This window comes from Thrips palmi, unplaced genomic scaffold, assembly GCF_012932325.1.
Source record: "Thrips palmi isolate BJ-2018 unplaced genomic scaffold, TpBJ-2018v1 HiC_scaffold_1, whole genome shotgun sequence".
NCBI lineage: Eukaryota > Metazoa > Arthropoda > Insecta > Thysanoptera > Thripidae > Thrips > Thrips palmi.
Genome location: NW_023144620.1, coordinates 10,438,158 through 10,464,899, shown reverse-complemented (window position 1 = coordinate 10,464,899; position 26,742 = coordinate 10,438,158). Strand labels below are relative to the sequence as shown.

Genomic DNA, 26,742 nt, shown 5'->3' with positions numbered 1-26,742 from the left:
CGGCGAGCTTCCCGGCGCCGTGGTGCACTGGAGAGGCTTGCTGGAGTGTCTGGATGGGCGGGGCGCCTGCCGCACCAGCTTATAGTGAGTCGGTAAGCGCTTCTGGACGGCTCCCCTTCCACCCCCACGGCGCACGGTCTCTGCAACCCCGCGGCGGTGCGGGTGGGGCGGTGCGCCGAGCCCCCGCGGCCCCCACCCCCGCAGCGCAGTAAACGTATTCTGCCCGCACCTGTGCGTAACGCCAGTAACGCCGCGCTGCTGCGCTGCCGAACCAAGGAAGGGAGTTGGTCGGTGCCGCGCCGCGAAGCCGGCCGGGGGAACCCGGGGGAACCGGCGGGGGAACGCCGCACCCCGCAACTCTGGAATTATCATCGGATATTTGCCGCTCGATTCTAATCTGCCGCTTCCGCCCGTGCATTCCTTGTTGCAGTTGTGGGGTCTTCTCTGGTAACGCACGCGGCGGCACGCGGCACGGCACTGTACGGGCAGCAGTCATGCTCGAGGGTCTACTCGAAGATCGCCCGAGGTGGCGAGAAAGGAAATGCACCATCTCATCGAGCTCAAAGCTCAAGCGAGCTCAAAGCACCCAACTTGATCGCCACGTGTCGGACCGAGAGGCATTGTTGAGCAAGCGACGGTAATTTCATGTCGTCGGCCGCCGGTGTAGGACTTGTGTATTCAGGCCGACCGTAAATATAATACTACTGCAAAAAAAGTTCTGCCGAAAACGAGGAAAGACTGCAGCCGCCTCTCGCCGGCCAGCGTCGGCAGGCTGACTCCGAGCAGTCGCTCTGTCTCTCTCGCACTCGTGGGGCGGTCCGGAGGGGTGCGAGAGAGACAGAGCGAAGCGGCACTGTTGAGGGTGCAGTGCTGGCGGCCGCCGTTGTGGCGCAAAAAGCAAGGCGCCCCACGAGTGCGGCCAGCACACTGATTCCGAGCACTGTCTCTCTCGCACTCACGGGGCATGGCGTACGGGTGCGAGAGAGACAGAGCGACGAGACGACCCTTCGGAACCAGAGGCCAAGCCCTCGGCCCCTCGGCCAGGCCCGTGATTCCGAGCGGAACCGAAGTGAAATAAAACAAACGAACAAACAAACGAGCCTCGCGGTGCAAGCAGTGCCCCGCAGTGCCGAGCCCGGCCCGGCCGAGCCGCGTATTGTGTGGTACGCGCACTTTTATCGCCTGTGCGGTTCTTCCGTGCCACTACACTACATGCAGCACTACCGCGAACCAGGCGAAAGAAATTGGCGCGGAAACGCGGAAAGGGGAGGAGGAACAGACAGACTGTCAAAGGCTCAAAGGTGCGGTCTCTTTATCCAGTTAGCACTTCCAGCTGAGGCCGCGGTTGACGCCGGGGATGAAGTCCTGGCACTGCGCCTTGAAGCCGCTCATGGCCGTCTGCAGGGCGTTGTTGAGGTTGGCCTTGAGGGTGGCGGCCGGCACCAGCCGGTTGATGGTGGCCGAGACCAGGGCGTTGATGCTGCCGAAGCCCGACGTGCGCCACTGGATGCCCTGGAGCACGTCAACGGACACTTCCTGCAGGCCGAGGTAGCACACGTCGCCGTTGTAGAAGATGCCCGCGCGCAGCTTGATGCTGTTGTACGTGACGCTGGCGCTGACGTCGTTGTTCAGCGACAGGAACAGGTACTTGGCGTTGACCATGTAGCTGCGCACACACATGCCGGTGAGACAGGGCCCGACAGGGCGATACAGTGACAGTGACCGACATCATAATGCCCTGCGAGGCGCTGCAAAGTCATCTGAAAGTCGGGGCGGCTGCCGACCCGCCGCCACTCCGGAGGGAATAGAGACCCAGGGACCCTGCTCCGCCAGTGCGGTGCGCACACTGCCTCCGCGCGGCCCTGACGTCACGGCCTTGCCTTGGCGTGTCCTCGGGATCGCCCTCCACTCGCCGTCCGTCCAGTGTAGTGGACAGCCGACGGCCATGCCGGTGGCGAAGACTAACCCCGGAAGGCGCCGGTCGGCGACCTTTCCTTCCAACGCGATGCCTCTGCACACTGATTCCGAGAGTCGTTTTCGTCGCCCTGTCTTTCGCACTTACCGCACAGGTGCAAGAGAGACAGAGCGACGGAGACTCTCGGAATCAGTCTGCCGTGTGTGCCCTCTCTGTGTGCTCGGCAAACGTCAGACCGTTGTTACGTTTTCGCGCGCCGCTTCCGTTTTGTTTTTATTTTCCCGTCGGATTATTGGGCGTTCGGCTGGACCTGGCGCCTTGCACCGGAAGCGAGCCTCCGAACTTGAGCAGACCGGCAGCCATGCGCTGGCCGCTCTGCCCGAGATAAACGGCTCCTTTCCTTGCGTAATTGCACGTTTAAGACAAACAATCACTCGCCAAGTGAAGCCAGCGCGGCGCCCGCGGCACGCGACCGTCGTCGTCATCGGCCAGTGTACCGGCCGACACCGAGCCAGCGTCTCAAATCACCGGTCTTTCCATTTCGGCGCCCTTGTGCTCGCTTTTGCCGCCACGCCACGGACCTGATCTCGAGGGTCCTGAGGCTGAAGGCGGTGCTGAGGATGACGCTGCCGTTGCCGTACTCCATGAAGGCGCTGTCGGACCGGTAGAGGCTCGTGAGGCCCTTGATGATGCCCTGGGTGCCGGTGAGGGTGAGCCTGCCGCTATTGAGCGACACGTCGGGGAGCGTCTCCACGTCGACGCGCCCCTTGGTCATCTGGCGCTGCACCGTGAGCAGCAGGTTGTCCAGCAGGCTGTCCACCTGCAGCTGCTCCGAGTCGGCCAGCCGCTCGGCCAGCCGCTGGCGCTCTGGAACCACCTAGTACGACACGACGGCCCGCGGTTAAATTTAGCCGGCCGAAGGTTCGGCAGAACTCGTTTCAGTCGTAGTGGCGCTGTTTGTTTGTTGTACCTTGACGGCGGACTCGGCAGCAGCCCCGGTCCCGATCGCCGAATACGCCATCAGTGAGAAAAACACCGGCAGGAGGAGCCGGCCGCCGCGAGACACAGCCATGGTGTACGGGCACGGGGGCAGACAGCTGATTGATGTACCAAAGCCTGCGCGAAGCGAGGGCTCGTTTTCAATGTCGGCGAGGAGGGACGGTCCACTGCACCTACACTGAAACCAAAGTCGCCAGTGCTTCCAAGGTGCCTTGACGACAAGTGCGTCACGCCTGATAAAGCGTTCGATAAATCGAAGGCACTGAAGCACTCGAGCCTCAGACTCTTAAGATTGGGACTTGTAAAGTGGCGGGCATTCCCTCTTGAAGGAATAACAATAATGGACTGACCCGTTAAGATAAAAGGCCGATGAAAGATTGCCGCTGAATCTGGAACTCCAACCAGTCGAGATCATCGGACGAACAGCCTTGATGCCCAGAGGGTAGGCCACCCAACGCACTGCGGTAGCGGCTGCAGGCCGCCTGCAGGTGGGACGGTAGGCAACCCATTCGACTCATTTTCCCCACACCGTTGTGCTGTGCTGTGCACGTTGTTTCATGTTCAATGCGGCGAGGCGAAGGGTTTTGTTTCATTGTTGAGTACTACGCATTTCCATTCCAAAATGAGTTCAGTATGTTATCGTTGGCAAGGGGATAAAGACGTGTCATTCAAAAGTGTTTGAAGATATAACAATTTTTTATTACATAAAAAGAAACAAACAACACATTCACTCAGACTATATAAACCTAGTTGCAATACTCAAAATCTTAGTATAATCCGCCCCTTTGGCATGGGTCTTTTCTTTCAGGATGGTTCGTAAAGACGCAGGGACTGGGACAACAATTCGAGTTCCTAGGGGAGCACCATTGTCGTCAATCAAGACAACATTGTTTGAGTCTGTTCTAGGAATATAGGATGGCTGCTGGGCTTTGCAACCAACAATTACTCCCTTCTTCTTCATACCCTTGACGGCACATAAAACTACATCACCTAAGAACATCAGAACAAAATAGGACACAATACAATTTAAGTTTGAAAGAAAAGAAATACATTATAACAACATATAAAAATTGATGTGCCTTACCTACTGTACCAATGCCAGTTTTATTATATACATGGATGACTTTAGGTGGTTTGCCTTCCATCATCGCTTGCTTGCCAAGCTCACTGTTGTCAACCACTCGCAACCGTGATAGCTTTTGGAGTCGATGAGTTGTGGGGCTAGAGTGGAAGCTGCGCCAGAGAGCTGAAGAACAGCCGGAGCTCCGGATATTTAACAATACAGACATGGTTGTGGCCTGAAAAATAAATAACAGACTTCGTTGTTGTGAGGTACTCAGTGGCAGAGCACAAGTTGGAAGTTCCATTACCAAAGTTTAGATAGGATATAGCAAAACTGCAAATCTATTCTTGAAAATTTATGATGGAAAGGACGTTAATGACACATTAAAAGCCTTTCTTTTTCGACTTTTAATACAATTTGCAAAGACTCTTGCCATGAAATTTTGAGGTTATTTAATAGATAAACACTCTCGTACTTGAGTTACTCGTGCACGGTGCTATCAAAATAAATTCTAGAAAATAAAAGAGAGAAAACTGACCGAAACTCCTAAGTAACTCTTGTGACGATATTGAACAGACTTAATGTACGAAACTTAAATAAACACCCACCCTGCGTTCGAACACTAGCAGAAGTGATCTGAACATGTGTGTTTTACCAACCACTTCCACTAAATAAAAAGTGAACACAGCCAAGATCTTAAGCGATTGTGAATTTTTAAACTTCTCTAGCAGAATTGTATATATTTTCTCAATCCTGTTACATCATCTTCAAAAAGTTAATTTGCGGTTTATCTAATTTAAATACGTGTTTCCTTCGATTTTTTCTTTCATAATGCTACCATCCTGCTAGCAGCGAGGCCATTATTCGCAGGATCCGAGCCACCCGCCTCCCGCCTCTTCTCAAATCCGCTGCCGCTGTTGGGCCATGGTTGGGCTTGGGCGGGAGTTGTGCAACCGTTTTCCACGTGTGTCTTTAAACCCGGCCAATGTTTTTCAATTTCGTAGGGCGAAAAATGTAAACCGAAGAACATTGTGAGTTCAAGAAGCAACTTTATTTATAGTGCGTACAAAACACATCAATCCACCAGAGCAGATTGTTCCGCTAAGGACAGTTTTTCTTCCTAAACCAAGGTAAGTTTCAACTTCTAACAGGTTTTCATATCTTTGTTGGTCGATCGTCACTGTCAGATTCGAATGATGACACTTGATGAGGTCGATTTCCCACCTTGACCCTTTTATACATTGGCAATGGAGCTTTTGAATTTCTTCGGCTTTGTTCATTCTCTTGAACTAACTGATAAGGTTGAGGCATCACTTGCACAGACTTCAAAGCCTCTTCGTTTTCTGAGCTTAGTATCGATGTGTCTGTTGTTGATTGGTCAGGAATGGACTGTCGTCTGTCCACTCTTGCTTGCTTCGTTCTCCTGTGACGAGGCATGGGACGTGGTGGCTTCTCTTGAACATAGTGTAGTTCCACGGGTGAAGAAATGGGCATCTGTGCAGGTGACCTATCTTCTCTTAGGGACTGAGAGGATGTCACTTTAGACTCCGCCAGCTGTTGCACTAGAGGGTAAGAATGGGGCAGAGAGTAGGACACTGCAGTGTCAATTTCTTTGACAGGTTTTGCTGTTGGGTCACTTTCAAAACTTTCCAGTAAATTTGCAGGACTGGAGGGAACTTGCAAATATGAATCCGGAGTAACACTGTTGCTTCTTGGACTATTTGCATGCCGAGGTGTGACTATGCCAAGCTGCTCCTGTTTAGATGCTCTGCCGAGCTGAAGAACATAATCTAGCTGTTTGATGATGTATGAAAGGTGCTGTTTTTCCCCCTTCTTTGCTCTATCGTTGTCTTCACTCTCATGGCCTGCAATGACCTCCGGGGAGCTTTGAAAATCTGTAAGAAAAGATTATAGTGTTATGCATTACATTCCTCTCTATTAAAGATACCAAATTATGATCTTAATATTTTTTTATAGGTACCATTGGGCTCTTGTATGTTGTGCCTGTTGTGCTTGAGATGAATTTTTGACTTAATATTTGATACAATCAGAGCAGACTTAGTTATTTGTTCCATTTTACTATGTTTTACAGAACTTTCATTTTCAAGGTATTCACGCTGGTTGTCATGTTTAATTTGGAGGCCAATTTCTTTTCCTGATTGATCTCTGAAAAAGCAAATTTAAAATTCTCAAAATTGCATTGCGCAATGTAATTTTCAATGTAAATGTGCATTTACGAAATGTTAGTAAGACTAAAAGATCTTAAAATTTAAATTCACCTGTCATATTTGCACACAATCACTGGTGTGTGAGCACCATACAAGGCAAATGCAATTAAATGGTCAAAAGGGTGATAGTCTACCGCACCGCTCAGGATGGGGCTGGACATTTTGGTCCTGTGATTAGACCTGTCCTGATAACTTGCGTGGTAATTGGTGTGGAAGAGTCCAGAGTAGGATGCAACCAGGATGCCAGTGTCAGCATTCCAGACATGGAAAGTGCCATCCTCACTAGGTGAGAAAACTAAGCTCCCACACGGTGAAATGCACGCTTTACTATGAATCCTGAAAGCAAGAAATGAGTTAAATAGCAGTTATAATTGTATTCATATGCTGTCAGGTACTAGAGAAAGTGCATCTCAAGAAATTACCTTAAACAATCTTACCTGTGATTTAATGCTCCCTTGAACCATTGGATGGCAACACCTGTCCCAATATCTATCATCCTTAACAAACTGTCTCTAGTTAGAGCCAGAATGCGCTTGCCTCCTGGATGCAGAACTAAATGGCTCAGAACTACACCCTGCAGCTCCCGAACATTCAAAACCCTGGTGCAAGAAGAAAACAAAATCTTTTGAGAAAAACAGCCTTTTTTCTATAAATAATTATTCTGTTTAGAAGTCAGGAGTCTCTCTTGCATACCTGAGCCCTGTCCAAACTTGATTCTCTTCACATTGCCAAAGCCTTATCTGACCCACACTGTCTCCAGAAAACAACATTCCACTTGAATTTGTACAGAGTGTGCTAACATAGCCTTCATGGCCATTCAGTTCTTGCTGCAGCTAAAAATAAGGAAGCGCATATCTTAAAAACATTGATCATGATGGTAAGGGATGCTCTTTCATTCATTGAACGTATCAAACCTCAAAATTGCCTGTTTGGTCACTTCGTGTCCAGATCCGTATTACATGGTCACAGCAACCTGTTCCAAGACTCAAAGAATTTGTTGGTAAAAATATTGCGGAGTAGACAAAAGAGGGATGAGGCAGCATCTGAAAGGTAATATTATCTTATTATGTTGGATTTCTAAATACCAATTCAAAAGCCAATGTTCATCACCAAATTTATCACCTGTAATGGCACGTATTTCTGGCTCTTCATAGACCAAATGCAAGCAGTGCAATCTGCTGATGCAGAGAGCAGCAAATCATCACCTTGAGACCAGTCTAAATTGTAAACTATGCCTGGGTGGCCTTGAAAACGAACTATTTCAGAACCCTCTGGAATCTTTAAGGGGAACACAAATTATTATAATTATAAAAAAAAAGTTATAAGTTAATTAGATTGTGCAGAAATAAATCACCTTGTAAACATATATGTTGTGTAGAGTTTGATTAGCTGCACTGACAGCTAGATGATGGCCATGGTTGCTAAATTTTATGGAAAAATTTCCATTGAGGCCTGCAGGAAGATCGAACTCAGTTTTGTTTGGAATTTTACAGGACTGTGATGGAAGCCGAGACCAAACCACATCATCCGTCAAACTAATTGGTGTAGCACACCTCTAACATAGAAATTTTTTTTTTGTCACAAAATTTGTTAAATTTTATTTTAGAGTTATAATCTTTTAGAAAACTTACACTCTTGATGCTACCAGATGCATTATCAACAACAGCATCAGATGAATGAAAGCTCTGCCCATGCTCAGGCTGAAGTGCACAATAGGACCGTAGAGATGAGGGTATATCAGATGGCATGGGAAGGCCATAAACAGTAACATGGAGTGTTGATGGGTAGTGGATCCATCCTCCTTTCCTCCACCATTTGTATACCTAAAAGAGGAAATATTAGTACTATTTCCCCAAAAAATTATGATTGAGAAACGAATTGAAGGCTTACATCACATTTATCACAGTCACCATTGCCTCTGTAAGTCTTATCAGAACGAGGCCTGTACAGCTGGAGACGTAGCTTCTTGTCAATGTTTAAAATATTATTGGCACCACATGGCTTTAAAAATGCCCATGCTATTCTGTGCCATCCACTCTCTAAACCTTAGAACAACATAGGTAAAATTTATTTAAAACAAATATTTTTACTTGGGATTGAAGATTCTAATAAATGGAAAACAGTCTACCTAATTTTTGATGCCGAGCTATTGCTTCATCAAATGTAACACAGTCTAAAACTTCAAACAGAATAAGAATTGAAGATTGTGGTTGAAGAATGTGTTGTATGTCTTCATTCAAAACTAGAGTTTCGTCCCAAATTGGTGTCAAGGATCTAAAAGGAAAAGAAGAGCACTTACTCAAATTATCTATCTTTCAAATTTTGTTTTAATGAAGGCTTGTACTTACCTAGGGTCTTTAAACTGGCATGGCTGACTAGTTAATGGCTGAATATAATCAATTTCAGAGTTTTCTTGGTAAAATGATACATTTCTGGTAGCTTCACTTTTTTTCAAGTATTCTCCAGTGAGTGTGTCAAGCACATGTACACGAACCATTGGATGACGAATGAGACTGTCAATCTGAAACAGAACTATGCAACATCAATTGAGATGGTTTGGATGTAGGATGTTAAAACAGCCTATGTTTTCTTACCTTCAAACTGTCACAATGGTGTAAACTGATTCCTATAATTTTTTCATAATTATATTTAATGTTAGATTGGCTTTGAATGCCACTTTCAGTTGTGGCAGTTCTCTTTCGCCTCTGTTTAACAGGCTTTTGAACTCTATTATCTGAACTAGTATCTGTGTTGTCAATTTCTTTGTTCCCTCTGCGCTTGTGTTGTGACATTTGAAGTTTTGTCTTCTTAGTCTGACGGTTTCTTTTTTCGTTCCTAACAGCAGACTCATTTGATACTCCTCCATTCCCATCAGAATTGTGTCTTTCTGGGCTAGCAAAATAGCTCTGCTCTTCTAGAATTTCTTCATATGATGCTGCATTTGCCATACGGCTAGAGGTTTGTTCTATCAATGCTTTTGCTCCTTCATGTCTGTCAAGGCTTGTTTCATCAATTTCTTCATAGGACGGGGAGAAGCCTTTTAATGGTTTCAACTCATACATTTCTACCTCTCCATTTTTTGGACTTTCATTCTCTGGAGAGCTTAGTTTTATGCTTCTGTTAGGTGATGAAGCTTCAATGGCAGTCATAACAGAGTCTGAACTAGATACACGACTAGACGTTGTTTCTCTTGACTCATCCCGGGTAGAGTGCCGTTTCCGTGGCATAGGGGCGGGCCTCTTTGGGGGTGTCTCAAGAATATCAAGTTCTGTAACAGGATCTATTGATGGAATCTCCACTTCTTCATCATTGATTTTACTTGCTGATCTCTTAGGGGAAAGCGTCAATTCATCAGAACTAGAAACAGAGGTGAAATCTCGCACTTGCTCTAGGGTTGGACTTGCCAGCATTTTTGGAGAATATTCTTGGACGTCCATCTCACTTGAAGATAAACAGTCTTCTTCAGACACTAACATTTGGGTTGAACTACTAAGTTTCTTCTTTGACCTAAAATAAAAATATGTCACACAACAACAAAGTAACAAAAAAAGTACATCTGTTTGTAATTAAAGAAAGGGGACGAACCGTTTCTTGAATGCCTTAAGATCAGACTTCTTCACCATTTTCCCATCCATTTTCTACAATTGAAAAGAAGGCATGTGTCACAAAATAAAATACTCAGATTGATTTGTTTAATGTGCACCTCACCTCAACATCATCATCCTGGCTTTGTGCTGCTTTGAGCAGAGTGTCAAAACGAGCCTTTGTTTCTTGCAGAATTGTTGACTTTGACTCTGTCAGAGGAATCTTGTCCTCACTAGCCCTCTTTCGCGTCATTTTCGCAAGTGACTTCTAAATCAAACGTGTTGCCCCTAACACCTCAGCTTGTTTGGTCGACTGACCGTCAAATCAATCCAAACAAACAACAGCTGTTGCCATGACAACCAGGTCGACTGCCAATAAGTATGTGGCGCGGGTGCCATTCTGTAAATAGGCGAGATTCAAAAGTTTGGCTACCACTGTAGTGCACTTTACTTCTGACGGGGAGATTTCCTGTGCAGAGCTGTTAGGTTTCATGAAATGTGCGTGAAACTGCTCGAGGGAAGTAAAACAGTCACTTACAAAATAAAAAACAAGTCTTTTATTTTTGGTTTCCAGCTTAACCATCAATAATTATACATAAAATAATTACAATTAACTATAACACACAATTTAAATAAAACACAGATTGATAAACTACTATGTAACAACGTTTGTAACAACAATAAATTATTTACAGCGGACGCGAGGGGCGAGCGTTCTACGCGTCCTCCTGCTGCTCCACGGACTCCTTGTAGTCCTGCGGCGACATGGCGGGGCTCCTGTGCACCGTCACCTCGGTGCGTTGCTGCTGCTGGGCGGCGGCCACCCGCTGCCTGTGCTGCTCCTGTAAGATGGCTGCGACGGACGACGACCGCTGCTGTTGCTGTTGTTGCTGCTGTTGCTGCTGCACCTGAGCCTGGAGCTGTTTCTGCAGCTGGGCGTGAAGCTGCTGCTGCAGCTGGAGCTTCTGCAACTGCGTCGAGCTGTAGAGCGGGCTGGAGTACATGATGGCTTCGGGGTCCGCGGCGGCCGACACGTACTGCGGGGGCGCTGCCGCGGCGGCGGCCGGTGAGTACAGCTTGGTGAGGTAGTCGCGGAGGTACTGCATGTTGACGAGCGGGTACGGCATGGTGGCGTGGGCCATGGGGCTCATGGCGTGGCCGAGCGTGGCGGTGGGCGCCAGTGTGGTGGCGGCGTGCTGCGTGTCCATGAGGCGCACGATGATGACGGGGATCATCTGCGTGGCGGCGCCGTGCGCGCCGGGCGTGGTGGCGTACATGACGGCGGGCTGGCCGATGGCGTGGGCGAGCGGGCTCATGTGTCCGAGGGCGTGCTGGCTGCCGCCGTACATGGCCGCGAGCGACGGGCTGTACATGGCGGGCGCCGTGGCGGGGGCGGTGGCCGCGGTGGTCAGGTAGTACGTGGGCTCGGGCTGCAGCACCTGCTGGTACGAGTGCGGGGCCTCGTCGGCGTACTGCACGGGCTGCGCCGAGTCGCCGGCGGTCTGCTCGCTCTGCTCCACCTCGGGCTTGGCCTTGACGTCGTCCTCGAAGGCGAAGGGCTGCTGTTCAGGCTGCTGGGGCTGGGGCATCTGCTGCGGCAGGGTGCGGTACAGGCTGAGCACGTCGCCGTGCCCGGACGGCGCCTCCGTCACGGGCCTGGTGGCGGTCATGGTGTCCTGCTGCATCTCCTCGCGCTGCGGCGGCGACGGCAGGGGCTGCGAGAAGCGGAAGGGCGCGCTGCTGCCGGTGCTGGCGGCGCTGGCGGCGCTGCTGGGGAAGTAGTGGTGCGGGAAGCGCTGCTTGTACATGGGCAGCGCGGAGGGGCGGCGCTGCTGCTGCAGGTAGTGGTGGTGGCCCATGTGCATGTGGCCCATGGGGGGCATGACGGGCCGCAGCACCGTGTTGTAGCGGTAGCCGTAGCCCAGGTTGTGGTCGATGGTCCGCTTCGTGTTGGAGCGCTCCGGGCCGCCGTCCTCGTCCGCGGCCGCGGTGTTGTTGTTGGACGACTCGGCCACCTCCAGGGTCTCGGCGTCCTTGCCGGCGTCGCTCGCGGCCGCGACGCTCGCCGACGGCGCGGCGGCGGTGTCGACCGGGGCGGCGTCGGGGGTGGCCTCGTCGGCGGCCATCGCCAAGCCGGCCAGTGCCAGGCATACCTGTGGGCAGAAGGAAGTGGCGGTCAGGGCGCTGCACAGTGTGCTGCAGGGGCAATTTGGCGGGGAGCCTGCCCGGCCGGCATGCAGCAGGGGAAATGGCAAGTGATGTGTGACATGTGCCGTCGCCCCACAAGGAATGCCCTGCCGCCCCTGGACCGGAGTGGGGCCCGGCCGCCTCGAGCCGCCGGCCCGGCTGGATCCTAATAACCCGTTACGACAGCAACCCGCGGCCGCCGGCCCCGCCGCAGCCTCAGCCCGGTAACGCTCCTTGCGCCGTGGGAACAGATGTCTCTCCAAAAACTGCAGCGACCGCGGCGGCGGTTCGAAACCTCAACCCTCCCCGTTCTCGCCTCAGAAACGTCTTCCTCCCCGAAATGAAAAGGGCGCGCGGCAGTGTACGCCCCTGCGGGACGGGAGTGCTCGCGTCGGAGAGGCTGAGTGAGCCGGAGGGGGAAGGTTGGCGTCTCTCCGTGGCATTCCCCATTGCCCGGCCGCCCGGCAAGACGCTCCTCGGAGTCGTTGGGATCGGGTCGGTCGGCCGGTCGGCGGGAAGCGTCCCGGACGTCCATTTCGCCGAGCAGCCGTACGCCCGTTTTATTTCCGAAGGGCGGAGTGGGGGGAGGGAAGTCCGCCGCGACCGCGCTCGTACTTATTAGACCCCCTTCTTTTAGCCGATGAAAAAGTAAACCTGATTGCGACAAAAAGCCGCGACATGCGGCCGGTGTGTGCGCCTCTCTGGGCTCGCTGCCCCGCCCTCGCGGCCGTAACGTTCTCTAATTCGGCCCTGAGGCAGTCCGATTCCCCCCGACGCCATCTACGTCGAGATGCAGGTGTTTTCGCGGCCTCTCTCGCAGCGCGGGAAGGAGGATGAGTCAAACCGTCGCAAGCACCGGCTCCACTTAGTAGCAGCGCAGCGCGTCCCCGGCCGAATGGCTGGAGAGTGCCGCTGCCGTTCGAACGCCTGCACCTCGACGTAGAGGGCTCCCTTGCGACGCCGCGACGCGCCGCGGTCCGGAGGGAAGGCGCGGCCCGCCTTGCGCAATGGTGCAGCGCGGCGCGGACCGGCCGCCACGCCGTCGTTGCGTCCATTGCCGGATTTTTGCTCAGGACGCCGTCGAGGGCGTAATGATGCATGCATTCCACTTGTTGCGCGTTGCCGTTGCAGTGCAGGTCCGCGCTGCACCGCTCACAGTTCATGGCGGACAATGCGCGCCGCGCATGCGCACTGGCCGCGAAAAGGCACCGGACCGAAGAGTGCAGCGCAGCGCAGCGTCCCTGTGAGACTTTCGCCTGCAGCGGCCGGAGTGCGGATGGTGGAGCGCCCCCGCTGGCCGAAATATTAAGTATTGCTGATATCCGCGGCGCCGCGACGACTGCCGACTGGCCTCCGCCATGTGCTCGCCGCCGACGGCCGCGGGTGGCACGGCGGCACGTGTTTTCCAAAGTCGGCGCGCTTCGGCTACTTTCATCGAGATTTCGCTCCCGATCGCGGAATCGGCTGATGCGCCGCACTCACCCAGGGCGGCCCGCCCCGCCACGCCCCGCCCCGCCCCGCCCCTCTATCCCGAGTATCATCAAAAGCGGAAGCAATCTCGCGAGAAGCTGTCGGGGCGAGACGACGAACCGCGGCCCGGGCGGCGGGCCGGCGGGCGCGGCTGCAGCCAGGCTGCGGTCCGGGGCCAGGACGGCCAGGGCGGCCAGAATCCAGCTGCCGCAGCGGCAGCGCGCGCCGCGAAACTGGATCCGAATGGAATGGAATGAAATGGGATGGGATGGACGCTAAACGACTTTGGTGGTGTCGGGTCGGGTGTCGCGACTTGCATCACTCATTGCCCCGCCGCCGCCGACCTCCGCGCGGATAGCTTTCCGACTTCCCTGCGGTGACTTCATGACTTCCCCGCGGTGACTTAATGACTTCCCCGCGGTGACTTAATGACTTCCCTGCGGTGACTTCATGACTTCCTCGCGGCGACTTCATGACTTTCCGCGATGACTTCATGACTTCCCCGCGTCCCCGCGGTGACTTCATGACTTCCCCGCGGTGACTTCATGACTCCCCCGCGGTGACTTCATGACTTCCCCGCGGTGACTTCATGACTTCCCCGCGGTGCCTTCATGACTTCCCCGCGGTGCCTTCATGACTTCCCCGCGGTGACTTCATGACTCCCCCGCGGTGCCTTCATGACTTCCCCACGGCGACCTCATGACTACCCCGCGACCACTCCGCGATGCCGCGACGCACCGCACGCGGCCGGCCCGCCGTTGCCGAATCCGTCATCGGCCCAGGCCTGGGAAAGGACGACTCGGGGGTCACGTGGGTGACAGCCATCCGTGGGACCGGCGGCGCGTCGCGGCGCGTCGCGGTGCCACGCAACAAACGTTGGTTCCGTCTTTGTAGGGCGACCCCTTTTTCTCCCCGTTTGCGTCTCTGACCTAGGACAGCTCGGCGGCGGCACGACGCGGTCACGAAAACCGGGCGGCAGAGACAAAGGCCGGCTTGTTGAGGGTAAAAACAAAAACAGCCACACACGTGGAAAATGGGTGTCGCCTCATGTGACGAGGCGGCGCCATGTCATACCCGTCATGGGTGCGCCTTGCCGCCTCGCCGCCTTGCACCGAGTGGTGGGTGGCGGAGGTGGCGCCCCCCGGCCGCGGCCAGGGCGGCCACTTTCTCCCTCTCGCCGTGTTTGTCCAGAGGCTGCGCGTCGTCGGTGCATTGCCGATTCGCATTCTTTTCCGCCACGCCGAGCGAGCCGTTTGCACACTGTCATTCGGCACGTCGTCATGCTGCAGCTGGCTGCATTGCTGCACCGCTGCAGCCGCGGCCATCGAGTGCCTTGTCCTGCCTGTCGCAAGGCGCCGCGGACGCCGTCGTGCGGCGCGCGCCCTCACCAGTGGGGCAACAAAGAAGCGTCCTCTTCTTCTCACACTTGCGCGCCGTCCGTCGCTGTCACGGCGAGGCAGGACCACGGCACCCACAGCACGCTCATTCCGAGCCTCTTGCTGTCCCTCTCGCACCCACGCGGGGCGCCCCACGAGTGCGAGAGAGACAGAGACAGACCTGCTGGACCGCAGAGTGACTGGCGCGGGTCACTTATCTCGGTCGCGCGGAAGGGACGCCCCGGCAGTCCTCGCTAGTCCTCGCCCGCCGGCCGAGTCCGCGGCGCCTCGGTCGCTCCTTCCCTCTCGCGGGGCGCTTCGTAGGGGCGGGAGAGAGGCCGCGCGACGACGCGCCGTTTTGGAACCGGCCTGCTGGAACCCCATTGAATGCCGTCCTTGCGAAACGCCGCTGCGTTTTTATTTCATTTAAATAAGTCGCGCCGCTTTTTGCAGTGTGGCGCGCGGACTCCCACGTCGGCGCCGTGCCGCGGCACGTGCACGGACGGGCCGGGACGGCCGGCTCGATCGCCCAACAAACGGACAATAATGCTGTCGCCGTCCGAGCACTCCGGGCTCTCCGTCCACGCCGTCGGCTTTCCCATGCCGGCTAACTACTATCTTCATCGCGTTGGCGGACACCTGCAACGGCCGGCCGGCCCGCGCCGCCGCCCCGCGGAGGGCCGAAGGGTCCGCGAGGAGACCAACAAGAGCCTGCTAATGGAGAGGCTGGCCGACGAACGCCGCCGTGCCGCGCTCCGTCTCTCTCGCGCTCGAGGCGCGTCCCGCAGCGGTGCGAGAGAGACGCGCGGCTCGGAAGCAGCCCGCCGCGCCGGGGAAGTACGCCCTTTTGTTCCGCGCGCGCTCTCGCGGTCACTTGGCGAACTGACGCATAAAATTGGCCACGATTTATGATCGCAAAAAGCAAACAAACACCGCCGCGGCGCAGGAGGCAGTGCAGTGGCGCGCCTTGCGTAAGGCACTTACTCGGAGATCAGCGGGCAGCGCGCGGGCAGCGGGCCCGGCTGGCTGTTTTTAAGGACTACGCACGGACACGCGGCTCGCTTTTTAGGGTCTGCGGCAATAAGCAACTGTTTTCGCAGAAAAAAAAGCCGCGTCGTCGCGAGCGCAGTAATCCTGGACGCGAAGCACCCCGTGTTCCGCTAGCACAGCCTCCGACGTTGTCTCTCGCGCTTCCTTGGGACGCCCCATGAGTGCGAGAGAGACAGAGCAGTGCTCGGAATCAGCTTGCTGGGAATTGGCAGGTGATGGCCAGGGCGCCGCGCTCCCTGACATTATTCAATCCGGACGGGGACCCCTGCAGGCCCTTCCAGGCCCTTCCAGGCCCTTCCAGGCCCTTCCAGGCCCTTCCAGGCGCTGTCCGGACGCCGCTGGACAGGTCCCCTTTCCCGCCTGATATGAGTACGGTCTCGTTGTGCCGCTTCCCAGGCCGGGCAGCCCAGGCCGGGCCGGGCGGGACGCTCCACTTCCGTCCGCGACGCCGATGCTATCACGCGAGCTTCCTCCGCTGGACCACCACGCCGACGCCGGGCCGGGGCCGCATGCAGAGACAGTCAGCCGGCAAACAAAGCGTTCAGGGACTCGTAACGACGGCGGGAAGATTCAAAACGCCCTGGAACGCGAGGCTGCTGCTGCAGGACACACAATGCGCTCCCGCTGCTCCTCCTGCTCTACCCAGCGGCCCGCGGCGAGGGGCATCACGACGACGACCTCCACCTCGCCACTTTTCCACTCCCCGGCGCCCCGGTCCGCGGCTGCTGCCGTTGGCTGCCGTTGGCACGCGCCAGCCAAAGACGGGCTGAGGAAACCAGCGGGCACAGTTCGCGGCATGACTTTTCCAAAACGTCGCCGTCGTTCATTGTCTTCCGCTTGCGCGGCCCTGGCGCTGCCTGCGCGCAACACGGCGGTGGCCGCGGTGGCCTGGCGGCCCGGGGCGTTGGGCCACCACCGCGGCCACCGTTCCCACCGCCCGCACAGACGTGCCCTGGCCGCCCTGGCCGCTCTGGCCGCCCTGGCGCCGCCAGATCGCCGAGCGGCATCGGCCCGCGGCATCGCTGGGAGAAATGGGAAATGACGGGTCCTCGGCAGGACGTCCGGTGATAGGCCCTCGGGCGCGGGCCTCGACGCCGCGACGCCGCCAACCGCGCGCGGCCCACCCGAAAACCAACAGCTCGGTAGCAGACGTGTTTTCTCCCGCGCGGCCATAAGCACCCGGAAAAGCCGTCATCGGGGACCGGGGACCAGACCGGCCCCTGTGATCGGCGGCCGGCGGGGCGGGTCGTCCGACTGTTACAAAATAGCACCCGAGGTAGGCGTCACACAGTGGGCTAGAAGACCGGTGGAGGCGGTCAAAAACTCCAGACGCGGTTTGAGCTCTTAAGTCGCTAAATGGGACTCAAATCGAACGTGTGACCCCACCAATCGATTGGTCTCCGAACGAGGAATCAATTGGTGGGGTCACACGTTCGGTTTGAGTCCCATTTAGCGACTTAAGAGCTCAAACCGCGTCTGGAGTTTTTGACCGCCTCCACCGGTCTTCTGGCCCACTGTGCGACGCCCGCCTCGGCTCGGAGGGCCTCGCGCCCGCCTCGCCGGACGGGTGCGGAAAAAAGGGAGGACTGTCAGTCGAGCTCTTACTTATGGCGTGACGGTGTGAACTTGTTGGCAGGAGGCGGGACACTTTCTTCCGATTCTCTTTTTATTAAGATTTCCGCGCAATTGGATTCCACGGCACACGTCTTTTGACCTCCATGTCCTGGAGTTATGACTTATTATATTGAAATATTCGCTTCCGTCATGTTGTCATTTCCCAGAATGTGTCCTTTCTCCGCGCTTATCATGCCGACCAGGCCCGCCCGGCCCGGCGCCGCGCCGCACGTAGAGAACCAGCCGCAGGTTTGGCTGCGCTGCGCGCTGCGCCTCCGCGCCTCCGCTCGCCGGGCCGAGCGGCCAAGCCTATCGTTTGGCTTTCCCCGTACGCCAAGTACGCGTCCCTGTACGCGTCCCTGTACGCGCCCCTGTACGTGCGCCGGGTTATGCGGCGGTCATTTCGGCCAGGGCTCGCCAGGGCTTGCCAGGGCACACGGCGGCAGCTCGTCGGCGTGCTCTTGCCCCCTCCCCCTCCTCTCTTCAGGCTACTTCTGCTGCGCTAACCCGCCGCGTAATCTATCCGGGAGAAACAGAAGCAAGCCCTGGCGGCGCTAGGCAGCGCATGCGAGCCCGGACGCGCGGCAGCACGAGCGCCACTGTCTGCACACAGCATCCATCAGAGAGACTTTCACCAAATAATGCGAGTGTTACGCTCAACTGGATCGCATTCCGGGACGCGCGGCGGCACCGAAGCGCGGAAGCTGAGAGGGGGGGGGGGGGGGCTAGCAGTGCAGCAGCAGCGGGCACGATATGACATGACCGCCGCCCCTTTGACCCCAGCGACGTGGTCGTGACGCCGAAGTCTGCGTCCGCCGTTACGTGTCACGCACGCGTGTGTCACGCCGCGAGATGGGTCGTGAGATGCGGCGGCCGCGCGCGCTAAACTGGCGGCGGCGTGCTGGCCGTGCCGGCCGCGTGTTTTTTTTGCTTTTCGCGTTTTGGGTTCGTTTTGGCGCGCCGCGGTGTTACGTGGCGCCACGCCGCGGAGCGCGCGGCCATGGCGCGGCCGCAGCGCAGCAATCAAGGGGAAAATGAAGACGGGAAGGCGACGGCGAGGAAGGCGGCGAGTGATGCCACCGCCACTGGCAGCCGACGGCAGCCACCGGACGGACGCCCCGCGGCCCGGCGACAACAACACCCTCGTCGTCGGCGTGCTTGGCGCCGCGCCGCGCCGCTTCGTGCCGCCCGGCTTGTCGCGATCCTCGCAATAACGAGGTCCGCGTCGTCACCGCCGCAATCCGCGGCAATCCGCCGCCAGGGGGATTTAACTCCGCCTCCGCCGCCCCACGGCCGCCGGAGTAACAAAGCAAAACGCGCGCAAGTTCAAAGTTTGGCGGCGACCTGGCGGGCCCATGGTGGGCCTGGTGGGACGTGCCGCCTCCCCGTTTGCATCCTTGCGTCACGCAGCCGCCGAGTCCAAGGGCCTCGCCGGCGCTGGACAGGAAGGCCGGACTCGGAGGCGGCCCCATGTTTCCTGGCGGGTACTCCGGGTACACTACACTGCGCACCGACGCGTTTTGGCGTTGTCGGCGGCGTGCTCGGTCGGCGGCGGCCGCGGTCGGCGGGGACCCTCAATCCGGCCGTATTAGGGAGCCGCGCCAAAGAGGCGGGACACGCGTCGCCGCGGAGTGCGCCGCGGTCCGGGGAAAGGGAGGCCGTGTCGCCTCGCCGGACGGCGGCCGGGGCGTCACGAGGAGGCCGTCGACAAGAAACGCAACTCATACGGTCATTAGGCCCTGCCGGCCGGCCTGCGGGCTGATTCCGAGAGGGAGGCCCCGTCGCCCCGTCCCTGCCACGAGTGCGAGGGAGAGAGAGAGAGACCGCCCCCTCGGAAATGGTTCTGCCGGCCGGCCGCGGCGTGTATCGGCTCGACCGCGCGGACGCATGCGCGGAGAAAGGCGGCTGCAAAAACGGCGGGCTGAGGCTGAGGCTGAGGCTGACCACCGCGAGGAGGGGGCGGCCGGACTGCATCGCGGGGGACTCGGGGGACTCGGGCTGCTCGCCGGCTGGCGGCGGTCAGCGCGCAGATGAGGCGAGACTTGATGGCGTGGTGGCGGAGCACCGCGGAGCACGCCGAGCTGGCGGCGCAGGCCCGCGGCAGAGGCGCGGTACGGCGTGCATCGAGCCCCGCCGAGCCAGGGGGGCACCGCGCCACCGCAGCGCCACGCCGCGCCACACTCGCTAGCCGCGGCCCGCGGGGTGTTGTCCCGGCCCGGCTTCATTATTATCATTATCATTATGATCCGCGCGGAGAAAGGGAAGGCGAGGCGGGGCGCGGACAAAAAGGAGACGAAGACGAACCTGGGGGACGGCTTTCATTGCGTCATCGCGCGCGCGCCGCATCGCGCATGGCGGTAATGAATGTGCCGATACACTAGCATCCAGGACGCCCTGCTCCGCGCTCCGCCTGGCCACGCTTGCGGTCGCGGCCCAGCGGCCCAGCACGTGCTAATGGGATGCGCGGATGGATGGGAAAGGTGAACGGTTCGGTTCAGTTCCGCGTATCACATCGACTGGCCGGAAGCGAAAAGAAAATGATCGAACGTTTTCGGTGAGTTTGGTTGTTTCGACCAACGCGTTTTGTTGACCCCGGCCGGCCTTTCCCCCGCGGCGATGATGCGTCACTACACAAAGGCCGTCATTGCGGTGTGCCGAACGCGCAACTCGCGTTCGCACGCCTCCCCCTCCCCCCTCCCTCTGCCCCGAGAGGGGTGTGAACAAAGAAAGCGGTGCCGGCGACATTTCCTGGACACCTTCACCGCCGCGGACAGATGGCGCCGTGGCCGAGGGGGGGGGGGGGCGAAGAAAGGGGCGACTGTCCATTCACGTTGCCTTTCAGGACGGACGGACCCGGACGGACCGCACAGAGCACAGTCGCAGGGCGGAGCGCGGAGCGGAGAGTGTTTCAATCAGTGTGGCCGCGGCCGTCCGGCTGCACCGGCCGGAACCGACCCGCAGTCCCTTTCATTATCGTCTTTTGGACCGTTTTGTCTTTGCATTCGAGCGCTTTTAGAATGACAACAAACACAAATTTACAGTCTTGATTTTTTAGCAGATGATACCTTTACTACTTGAGAACATACCTAGAACAATACAAGACACATGAAGGTGTCAGCTAGTTTACAATTGTATATACAATCACAAAGATAGGAGCATACTGCCACAACTAGCACACAGGACAGTACCAGATGAATATCATCTGTTTCCATGAACGTTCCTTGCTTCAATTTTCCTCGCAACTTGTTTCTTTTACGTTATTTGTAAGCAGATGATACATTTGAAGTTTCCAAAAAATAAGGCAAGAACAGGCCCGGGTGATTTGGGAGTGAAACTTGAAATTAAAAACTTGAAACTCGAAGGATGGGGCCGCACCGTAGGGCCGCTACCTGCCGGGCTGTACCTCCGTCACTAGGGCCGAAACCTCGTCCGGGGAAAGAAGCTATAACTATACGGTGGGGCCAGCGCCGCCGGCAGCGATCCTTCTATGCGCTCGGTGGAACATTACTGAAGAATAGAGACGAATGACGAAAGACAGAGGAATTCTCCTGTAATGTTTCTTGCCTTTAGCAATTAGAAAATTTCTGTCGGCGGTGACTGAGCGTGACCTAAAGGGGCGGCGGCTCGCCTCGGACGCAGCGGTCAAAACCTAGTGGCGGAATAGGGCACCTCGGATGGTCAGAGGTCCTGCCGTGTGGCAGGGGCAATGGTGTCCCGCGCGGAGCTCTGGGTCCTTGCAAAGCCTCTTCTGATCTAATTTATTTTATTTTTAATAGGCTGGGAAAATTCATGAGACCTTTTCAAATTAAAACAATTATCATGGCAAATTGTAATTTCTGCTCTTAAATTTTTTAGCAGATGATACCTTTACTTAAAAACATACCTAAAACTACAACTACAAGACACATAAAGGTGTCAGCTAGCTTTTACTCGAAAGTCCAAAAACCTAACAATATAATGGGGGCTGCGGCTGCCGGTGCGGGATGGTGCGTCTGGCTGGCTGGCTGTGCCTGCGGCGCAGCCCGCGCGGAATTTGACAATGGCACCCCTTCCTCGCGCGCGACGGCCTGCGCGCAACATTGACAATCCCTCCCCGCTACAGCGGGGATGCATATTTTGTATATGCATGAACTGATAGTACTATCTTTACCAATGAGCCCATACTACCCCGTAGAAGAAAACGAAACAAGTATCATCTGCTTTCATTAACGTTCGTTGAATGAGATTTTAAAACAAAAGCACTAGAAACAAAATTGAAATAATTTACATAATTTTCATCAAATTTCCTCAAATTTGTTATTTTGTTGGTTTCCAACCAACCGGATGGAGAAAAGACGCTCGTTCGCAAACACAAAACGAAATCTTGGACTGCGCTCTCTGGCCACACTGGCGTTCAAGTCTACAGAGTTCGCGACCGGCCGGCTGGCCGCGACTCCACCACACCACACTGCGAAACACTGTCGCGTAAAATCCAGAGGGGTTGCGATGCGGCGCCGGTCGAGGAGTATCCACAGGGGCGGGAACGGCGACGCACTGACACACTGGGCACACACACACACACATGCACGGACGTACCAGGAACAGACAGTGGGCACGCATGGTGGCACGGGCGTGATGTCGCACTCACTACAAACACAACAATGACGCCGGGTCGACGCGGACGCCGCTTTATAAGAACGTCCCCGGCGTGGCGGTGGTCGCCGCGGCGGCGTGGTGGGGTGGGGCGGGGTCGCGGGGGCCGCCGCCGGCCTGGCCGGGCGAGCCTCCCTCCTTCCTGGCCGTCCTGGCCGCGGAGGCGTCCCCCAGCCGGCGTCCCCCACCGCGGCGCCCTTCCCCGTCCGTCGCGGCCGCGGTGGCGGCGCAGTGCCGGAGGGGAGGCCGCCGCAGCGAAGGGCGGCGTCGGTTCGGCCGTCGGACGGACCGACTCGGAGAAGATTCGGCAGCCGGAAAAACGAAACCGAAAAGGACGTCTCGTCAGCGATTAGCGCGCTGGATTATCAAACGGACGCCTCTTCTCCAACAGGTGCGGGGCGGGGCGGGGTGGGGCGGGGCGGGGCGGCACGTGGAGGGCCGCTGGTGCGACAAGGTGCCCAGCCTCTGCAGGCCTCTCACGCCCGACCGCAATGTGTTCATTAGCCAAGTGTCAATGCGGTCCGCGTGGCCCTGCTCTGTCTCTCTCGCGCCAATACGGGACGCCCCATGAGTGCGAGAGAGACAGATGGAGCGCATCGAGTCGGAAACGAGTGCCGATCGGGTGGCGCCGGGGATGCGAAGCAAAGCGAAGCGATGCGGCTCTGATGAGCTGCCGATGATCGGCCAGGCCGGTGAGGCAACGCGACCCCGATTCGGGCTTCGGGCCGCGTTTCGGTGCACCACACTATCGGGCCGGGCTGGGCTGGCTGGAGGATCAGGTTAGGCGCAGTCCACTTGACGCTCTTCATCCGGATGCGTTTTGAAAAAAAAAAATAAAGTTTGCTTCTTGTTTGGTTTAGTTTGGAGCGGAAATTTGGTCGCTGCGGCCGATTTTCGGACCAGGAAGCCGCCAAGAGGCCACTAGTGATACATTTGTTATAAAAAGTGACAACAAAGTGTCGTTCCGCCCGGCGAGCAGGCCGTGCCGCAGCACACGCCGTTTCGGCAGGCTGGCCTACCCGGAGTGGCTAACACCCGCCAAGCTCTTGACCAAAAAAACTTCAAATCAGCAGTCCGCAAATTAGATCAAAACGTTAAATGTGCAGAAATCATGGTATGGGCTGACTTTAGGCAGCCACTGCGTCTAATCTATGGCGGCGAATCGTTCTCCCTCAACGGGTGGGTACTCTTTGGGCCTTCCCTTAGTAGAACATCTTTGTTACGGAGTGCGATTAGCCGCCGGTCTTCTGGCCCACTGTGTGGCGGTGTCCGAGGCCGGCGTGGCCGTGGTCGACGTGGTCCTGGAGAACATCCCGGGATGTGGCATGCTAATGTGGAGCACCGGAAGTGGCCCGGCGATGGCGCAACACCTGCAGTGGGGCTCCGCGGGGCCCCGCGGGGCCGGCCGGCCGGACACGCGACGGACAAGCGGACTGGGACCAGCGGACGAGGCGGGCCACTGTGTCACGCTCCATCGCCGTGTTGCCTTTGCGCTGCGCGAGTCCCCGCGTCGCGTCGCGCCGAATCCTGCACTCTTTTTGAACTTTCACCCGCACGAGCTGGCGCGATGGCCTCGCGGCCTCGCGGCTCGCCGAGTGACGGGCGACATTGAATCAGCCGGCGCAGACTGGCGGCTCCGGAAGGCACACGCCGTCTCTCTCGCACCCCCTACGAGCCCTACGGGCCCTACGGGACGCCGCGCGAGCGCGAGAGAGACAGAGCGATTGCGAGCGACTGTTCGGACGCCTAGGCGGCCAGATTGACTGATTGGGTCCGCCAGATCCACCGCGTCCATTTTCGCACGCTCGAGCGGACCGCCTAGGGCCGCCTGCCTGCCCGCCTGCACGATGCATCACGCGTGCGCATCAATTCCCCGGCGTGATTGGCAGGAAGGAGGTGGATGCACTCCGTTTGGCACTCTCTCGCTTGCGGTGCGGCGCACAGTGGGTTTGCCGGAGGACCGGTGGAGGCGGCCAAAACTCTAGACGCGTTTTGAGCTCCAGAGTCACTGAATGGGACTCGAACCGAACGTGTGACCCCATCAATGGACTCCTCGTTCGGAGAGCAATCTATTGGTGGGGTCACACGCGAGGGGTGAATCACTCGGCGTTCTGGTGTACACATGAGTACATGAGTACGGGTGAGTACACCTTGCTTTACTCATAAATTTCACAATTTGAAACGTTTTAAGGCTTTATTTAGCGTTTTTAACGGCAGTCGACGTTAAATCAGTCGAAAAACTAGAGAATTACACCTTTTTAAAACTTGTGAGTACACTGAGTACGGGCAAATTTGTACACATGAGTACACTAGTGACTCACCCCTCGGTCACACGTTCGGTTCGAGTCCTGTTTAGCGACTCTGGAGCTCAAAACGCGTCTAGAGTTTTGGCCGCCTCCACCGGTCCTCTAGCAAATCCACTGTGGGGAGGGCGTAATCCAGGCGGAAGGAAGTGGATAGAGACAAACCGCCCAAACGCCAGCTCACGCACACATGCACACACTCGCGCTCTAACGCACGCGAACTGTTCATTAGTTTGTGAAGGCGCGTAGCCGCGTAGCCGACCGACTGCCTATCGCTGCTGCACCTCCAGCCTCCAGACGCCAGCAGTCTGATTCCTAGAGTCGTTTTCGTCGCTCTGTCCCCCTCGCACCCCTAACAACGCCCCACGAGTGCGAGAGAGACAGAGCGACGAAAACGACTCTCGGAATCAGTCTGCTGCGCGCGTTTCGAAACAAGAAATGACGCTCCGGCGAGGGAGGTGTGTTTCTCAGCGTGGTGCCGCGCGGCGCCCCCTGCAGACCGATTCCGCAGTGCCGCTTCTTCGCTCCGTCTCTCTCACTCCCTTACGGCCCTTGCGGCGCGCCCCATGGGAGAGAGAGAGAGAGAGAGAGAGAGAGACGGCCGCCTTTAATTGGCCGCTGACCCTTGGAGCAGTTATTGGCACCACACCTCATTAGGTCCTTCACTCCCACGTGCACAACGTGCACAGGACAGGAACGCGAGCGGGGCGAGAGGGCCGCGGTACGGCGTGCGCCTGCCGGCAGACACTCTGTTTCTCTCTCTCTCTCTCTCGCAGCCCTTCGGGGTGGCCTGGAGTGCGAGAGAGACAGACAGCACTGCACTGTCCGGAGAGCAAACGCAGCGCAGCCCGCCATCACGCGTGCCTGGACACACGCGCGTCGCCGTGACCGTCGCGTGTGACAGGGCGGGGCGGGGCGTGGCGGGGCGGGGCGGGGCGGGGCGTCTTGTCGGCGGGGCCCGGTCGCCGCCGCCGTGCACCAGCAGTGCTCACGTCACCGCCCGGCGTCGCCTTGGCAAACATGGGCATTTCGGGCGGCCGGTCGCGCCGCCGGCTACTCTAGCTCCGTCCAGCTTGTCGTCGGCTTGTCGCCGGCACGAGGAAGGACCTGCGCGCAGTGGGCCGGAAGACCGGTGGAGGCGGCCAAAATTCTGGACGCGTTTTCAGCTCCAGAGTCGCTAAACTCGAACTGAACGTGCGACCCCACCAATGAATGGATTACTCCTCGAACGAGAAATCCATTGGTTGGGTCACACGCTCCGTTCGAGTCCTTCCAGCGGCTCTGAAGCTCAACACACGTTACAGATTTTGGCCGCTGTGCCGGTCTCCTGGCCCACTATGCCGCGTTGTGGATGTGGCAGTGGCAACCGTACCCTGAATAGACTGATTCTGAAAGTCGTTTTCGTTGCTCTGTATCTCTCGCTCCAACACGGGATGCTCCATGAGTGCGGGAGAGACAGAGCGGCGAGAAGGACTCTGGCGATCAGTGTGCTGGCCTCTGACGCACTAATCGACTGGCCAGGCCGTCGGGGCGATGCGCCGACCCACTTCCCTGCTTCGCCCCGCTTTGATATCCGCGCGCTGATTGGCCCCCGACGGGGCCGCCCTGACTCCCCGGCCAATCGGGTTGCGTCACCGCCGCCGTTTTACGGTGGCGTCGTCCAGTTGCATCGCGGAGTCGCGGACAGCGGGGATGCAGCAGACTGATTTCAAGAGTCGCTCTGTCTCCCTCGTACTCAAGGGCGTCCCCTGCGAGTGCGAGAGAGACAGGGCGACGAAGGCGACTCTCGGAATGAGTCTGCAGGCCGAACCGGTGCATGTCATTATGAGTGTCGCATCGTCTGCTCTGCCTGGTCGGCCTGCTCGGCGGCCTCGATCGCCTTCTTCCGGGCCACATATCGCGCGCCGGTGCAGCGGGAAAAACGCGCGCGACTGGTCAGTATGAAGCAGTTGACGTGGCGGCGGGGTTGTCGGTTGAAGTGGTCGCGGGAGAAACGGTGCGCGGGGCGGCGCACAGTGGGCCAGAAGACCGGTGGAGGCGGCCAAAACTCTCGACGCGTTTTGAGCTCCAGAGTCGCCAAATGGCACTCGAACCGAACTTGTGACCCCACCAATGGATTGCTCTCCGAACGAGGAATCCATTGGTGGGGTCACATGTTCGGTTCGAGCCCTGTTTAGCGACTCTGGAGCTCAAAACGCGTCGAGAGTTTTGACCGCCTCCACCGGTCTTCTGGCCCACTGTGCGGCGGGGCGGCGGGGCGGCGGGGCGCGGTCAGCATGTAGGCTGGAAACCCCCCGCGATGTCAAGCCGGGCGGACGACG

General features: G+C 57.1%; 4 protein-coding genes across 6 annotated transcripts; all 4 read right to left on the bottom strand.

The window, feature by feature from the left end:
• Positions 1 to 1,289: 1,289 nt before the first annotated feature.
• Positions 1,290 to 3,116, bottom strand: LOC117641600. Its single transcript, XM_034379068.1, has 3 exons — positions 2,886 to 3,116; positions 2,497 to 2,792; positions 1,290 to 1,666 (listed from the first exon to the last, which is right to left on the bottom strand). The coding sequence occupies exons 1-3, from the start codon at positions 2,985 to 2,987 to the stop codon at positions 1,321 to 1,323; spliced, it is 744 nt and encodes a 247-aa protein (XP_034234959.1). The 5' UTR covers positions 2,988 to 3,116; the 3' UTR covers positions 1,290 to 1,320.
• A 475-nt stretch (positions 3,117 to 3,591) lies between these two features.
• LOC117641380 (39S ribosomal protein L14, mitochondrial) lies at positions 3,592 to 4,811 on the bottom strand. 3 transcript variants are annotated; one of them, XM_034378647.1, is made up of 3 exons: positions 4,586 to 4,811; positions 3,999 to 4,212; positions 3,592 to 3,904 (listed from the first exon to the last, which is right to left on the bottom strand). In XM_034378647.1, exons 1-3 carry the CDS (start codon positions 4,619 to 4,621, stop codon positions 3,651 to 3,653), a joined length of 504 nt encoding a protein of 167 aa, XP_034234538.1. In that variant the 5' UTR covers positions 4,622 to 4,811; the 3' UTR covers positions 3,592 to 3,650. The 3 variants fall into 3 exon arrangements, with proteins under 3 accessions (XP_034234538.1, XP_034234547.1, XP_034234556.1); XM_034378656.1 differs by having other exon boundaries at positions 3,651 to 3,904; positions 4,516 to 4,808; XM_034378665.1 differs by lacking the exon at positions 4,586 to 4,811 and adding an exon at positions 4,285 to 4,440 and having other exon boundaries at positions 3,651 to 3,904.
• Positions 4,812 to 5,009: 198 nt separating this feature from the next.
• LOC117641372 (jouberin-like) lies at positions 5,010 to 10,144 on the bottom strand. The gene is made up of 15 exons (XM_034378634.1): positions 9,914 to 10,144; positions 9,791 to 9,843; positions 8,800 to 9,712; positions 8,554 to 8,726; positions 8,334 to 8,479; positions 8,096 to 8,250; positions 7,837 to 8,028; positions 7,560 to 7,760; positions 7,328 to 7,483; positions 7,120 to 7,248; positions 6,899 to 7,038; positions 6,643 to 6,804; positions 6,257 to 6,541; positions 5,959 to 6,143; positions 5,010 to 5,872 (listed from the first exon to the last, which is right to left on the bottom strand). Exons 1-15 carry the CDS (start codon positions 10,040 to 10,042, stop codon positions 5,133 to 5,135), a joined length of 3,759 nt encoding a protein of 1,252 aa, XP_034234525.1. The 5' UTR covers positions 10,043 to 10,144; the 3' UTR covers positions 5,010 to 5,132.
• Positions 10,145 to 10,460: 316 nt separating this feature from the next.
• Positions 10,461 to 20,698, bottom strand: LOC117643515 (regulatory protein zeste). Its single transcript, XM_034382481.1, has 3 exons — positions 20,675 to 20,698; positions 20,552 to 20,572; positions 10,461 to 11,942 (listed from the first exon to the last, which is right to left on the bottom strand). The coding sequence occupies exons 1-3, from the start codon at positions 20,696 to 20,698 to the stop codon at positions 10,506 to 10,508; spliced, it is 1,482 nt and encodes a 493-aa protein (XP_034238372.1). The 3' UTR covers positions 10,461 to 10,505.
• Between the last annotated feature and the right edge of the window lie 6,044 nt (positions 20,699 to 26,742).

What these genes read in the sequence shown, in the direction of transcription:
- LOC117641600 (XM_034379068.1), bottom strand. Translation starts at nt 2,987, where the DNA reads ATGGCTGTGTCTCGCGGCGGCCGGCTCCTCCTGCCGGTGTTTTTCTCA. An exon ending in CTGCCGAGTCCGCCGTCAAG is followed by an intron (nt 2,793 to 2,885) that starts GTACAACAAACA and finishes GTGTCGTACTAG; the next exon opens with GTGGTTCCAGAGCGCCAGCG. An exon ending in CTCAGGACCCTCGAGATCAG is followed by an intron (nt 1,667 to 2,496) that starts GTCCGTGGCGTG and finishes GTGTGTGCGCAG; the next exon opens with CTACATGGTCAACGCCAAGT.
- LOC117641380 (XM_034378647.1), bottom strand. Translation starts at nt 4,621, where the DNA reads ATGTTCAGATCACTTCTGCTAGTGTTCGAACGCAGG. An exon ending in TGCTAGTGTTCGAACGCAGG is followed by an intron (nt 4,213 to 4,585) that starts GTGGGTGTTTAT and finishes TTTATTTTTCAG; the next exon opens with GCCACAACCATGTCTGTATT. An exon ending in AACTGGCATTGGTACAGTAG is followed by an intron (nt 3,905 to 3,998) that starts GTAAGGCACATC and finishes TGATGTTCTTAG; the next exon opens with GTGATGTAGTTTTATGTGCC.
- LOC117641372 (XM_034378634.1), bottom strand. Translation starts at nt 10,042, where the DNA reads ATGACGCGAAAGAGGGCTAGTGAGGACAAGATTCCTCTGACAGAGTCA. An exon ending in GCCAGGATGATGATGTTGAG is followed by an intron (nt 9,844 to 9,913) that starts GTGAGGTGCACA and finishes TTTCAATTGTAG; the next exon opens with AAAATGGATGGGAAAATGGT. An exon ending in AGAAATACGTGCCATTACAG is followed by an intron (nt 7,249 to 7,327) that starts GTGATAAATTTG and finishes ATTACCTTTCAG; the next exon opens with ATGCTGCCTCATCCCTCTTT.
- LOC117643515 (XM_034382481.1), bottom strand. Translation starts at nt 20,698, where the DNA reads ATGGAAACAGATGATATTCATCTG. An exon ending in AAACAGATGATATTCATCTG is followed by an intron (nt 20,573 to 20,674) that starts GTACTGTCCTGT and finishes GTATTGTTCTAG; the next exon opens with GTATGTTCTCAAGTAGTAAA. An exon ending in TATGTTCTCAAGTAGTAAAG is followed by an intron (nt 11,943 to 20,551) that starts GTATCATCTGCT and finishes TTCTGCCCACAG; the next exon opens with GTATGCCTGGCACTGGCCGG.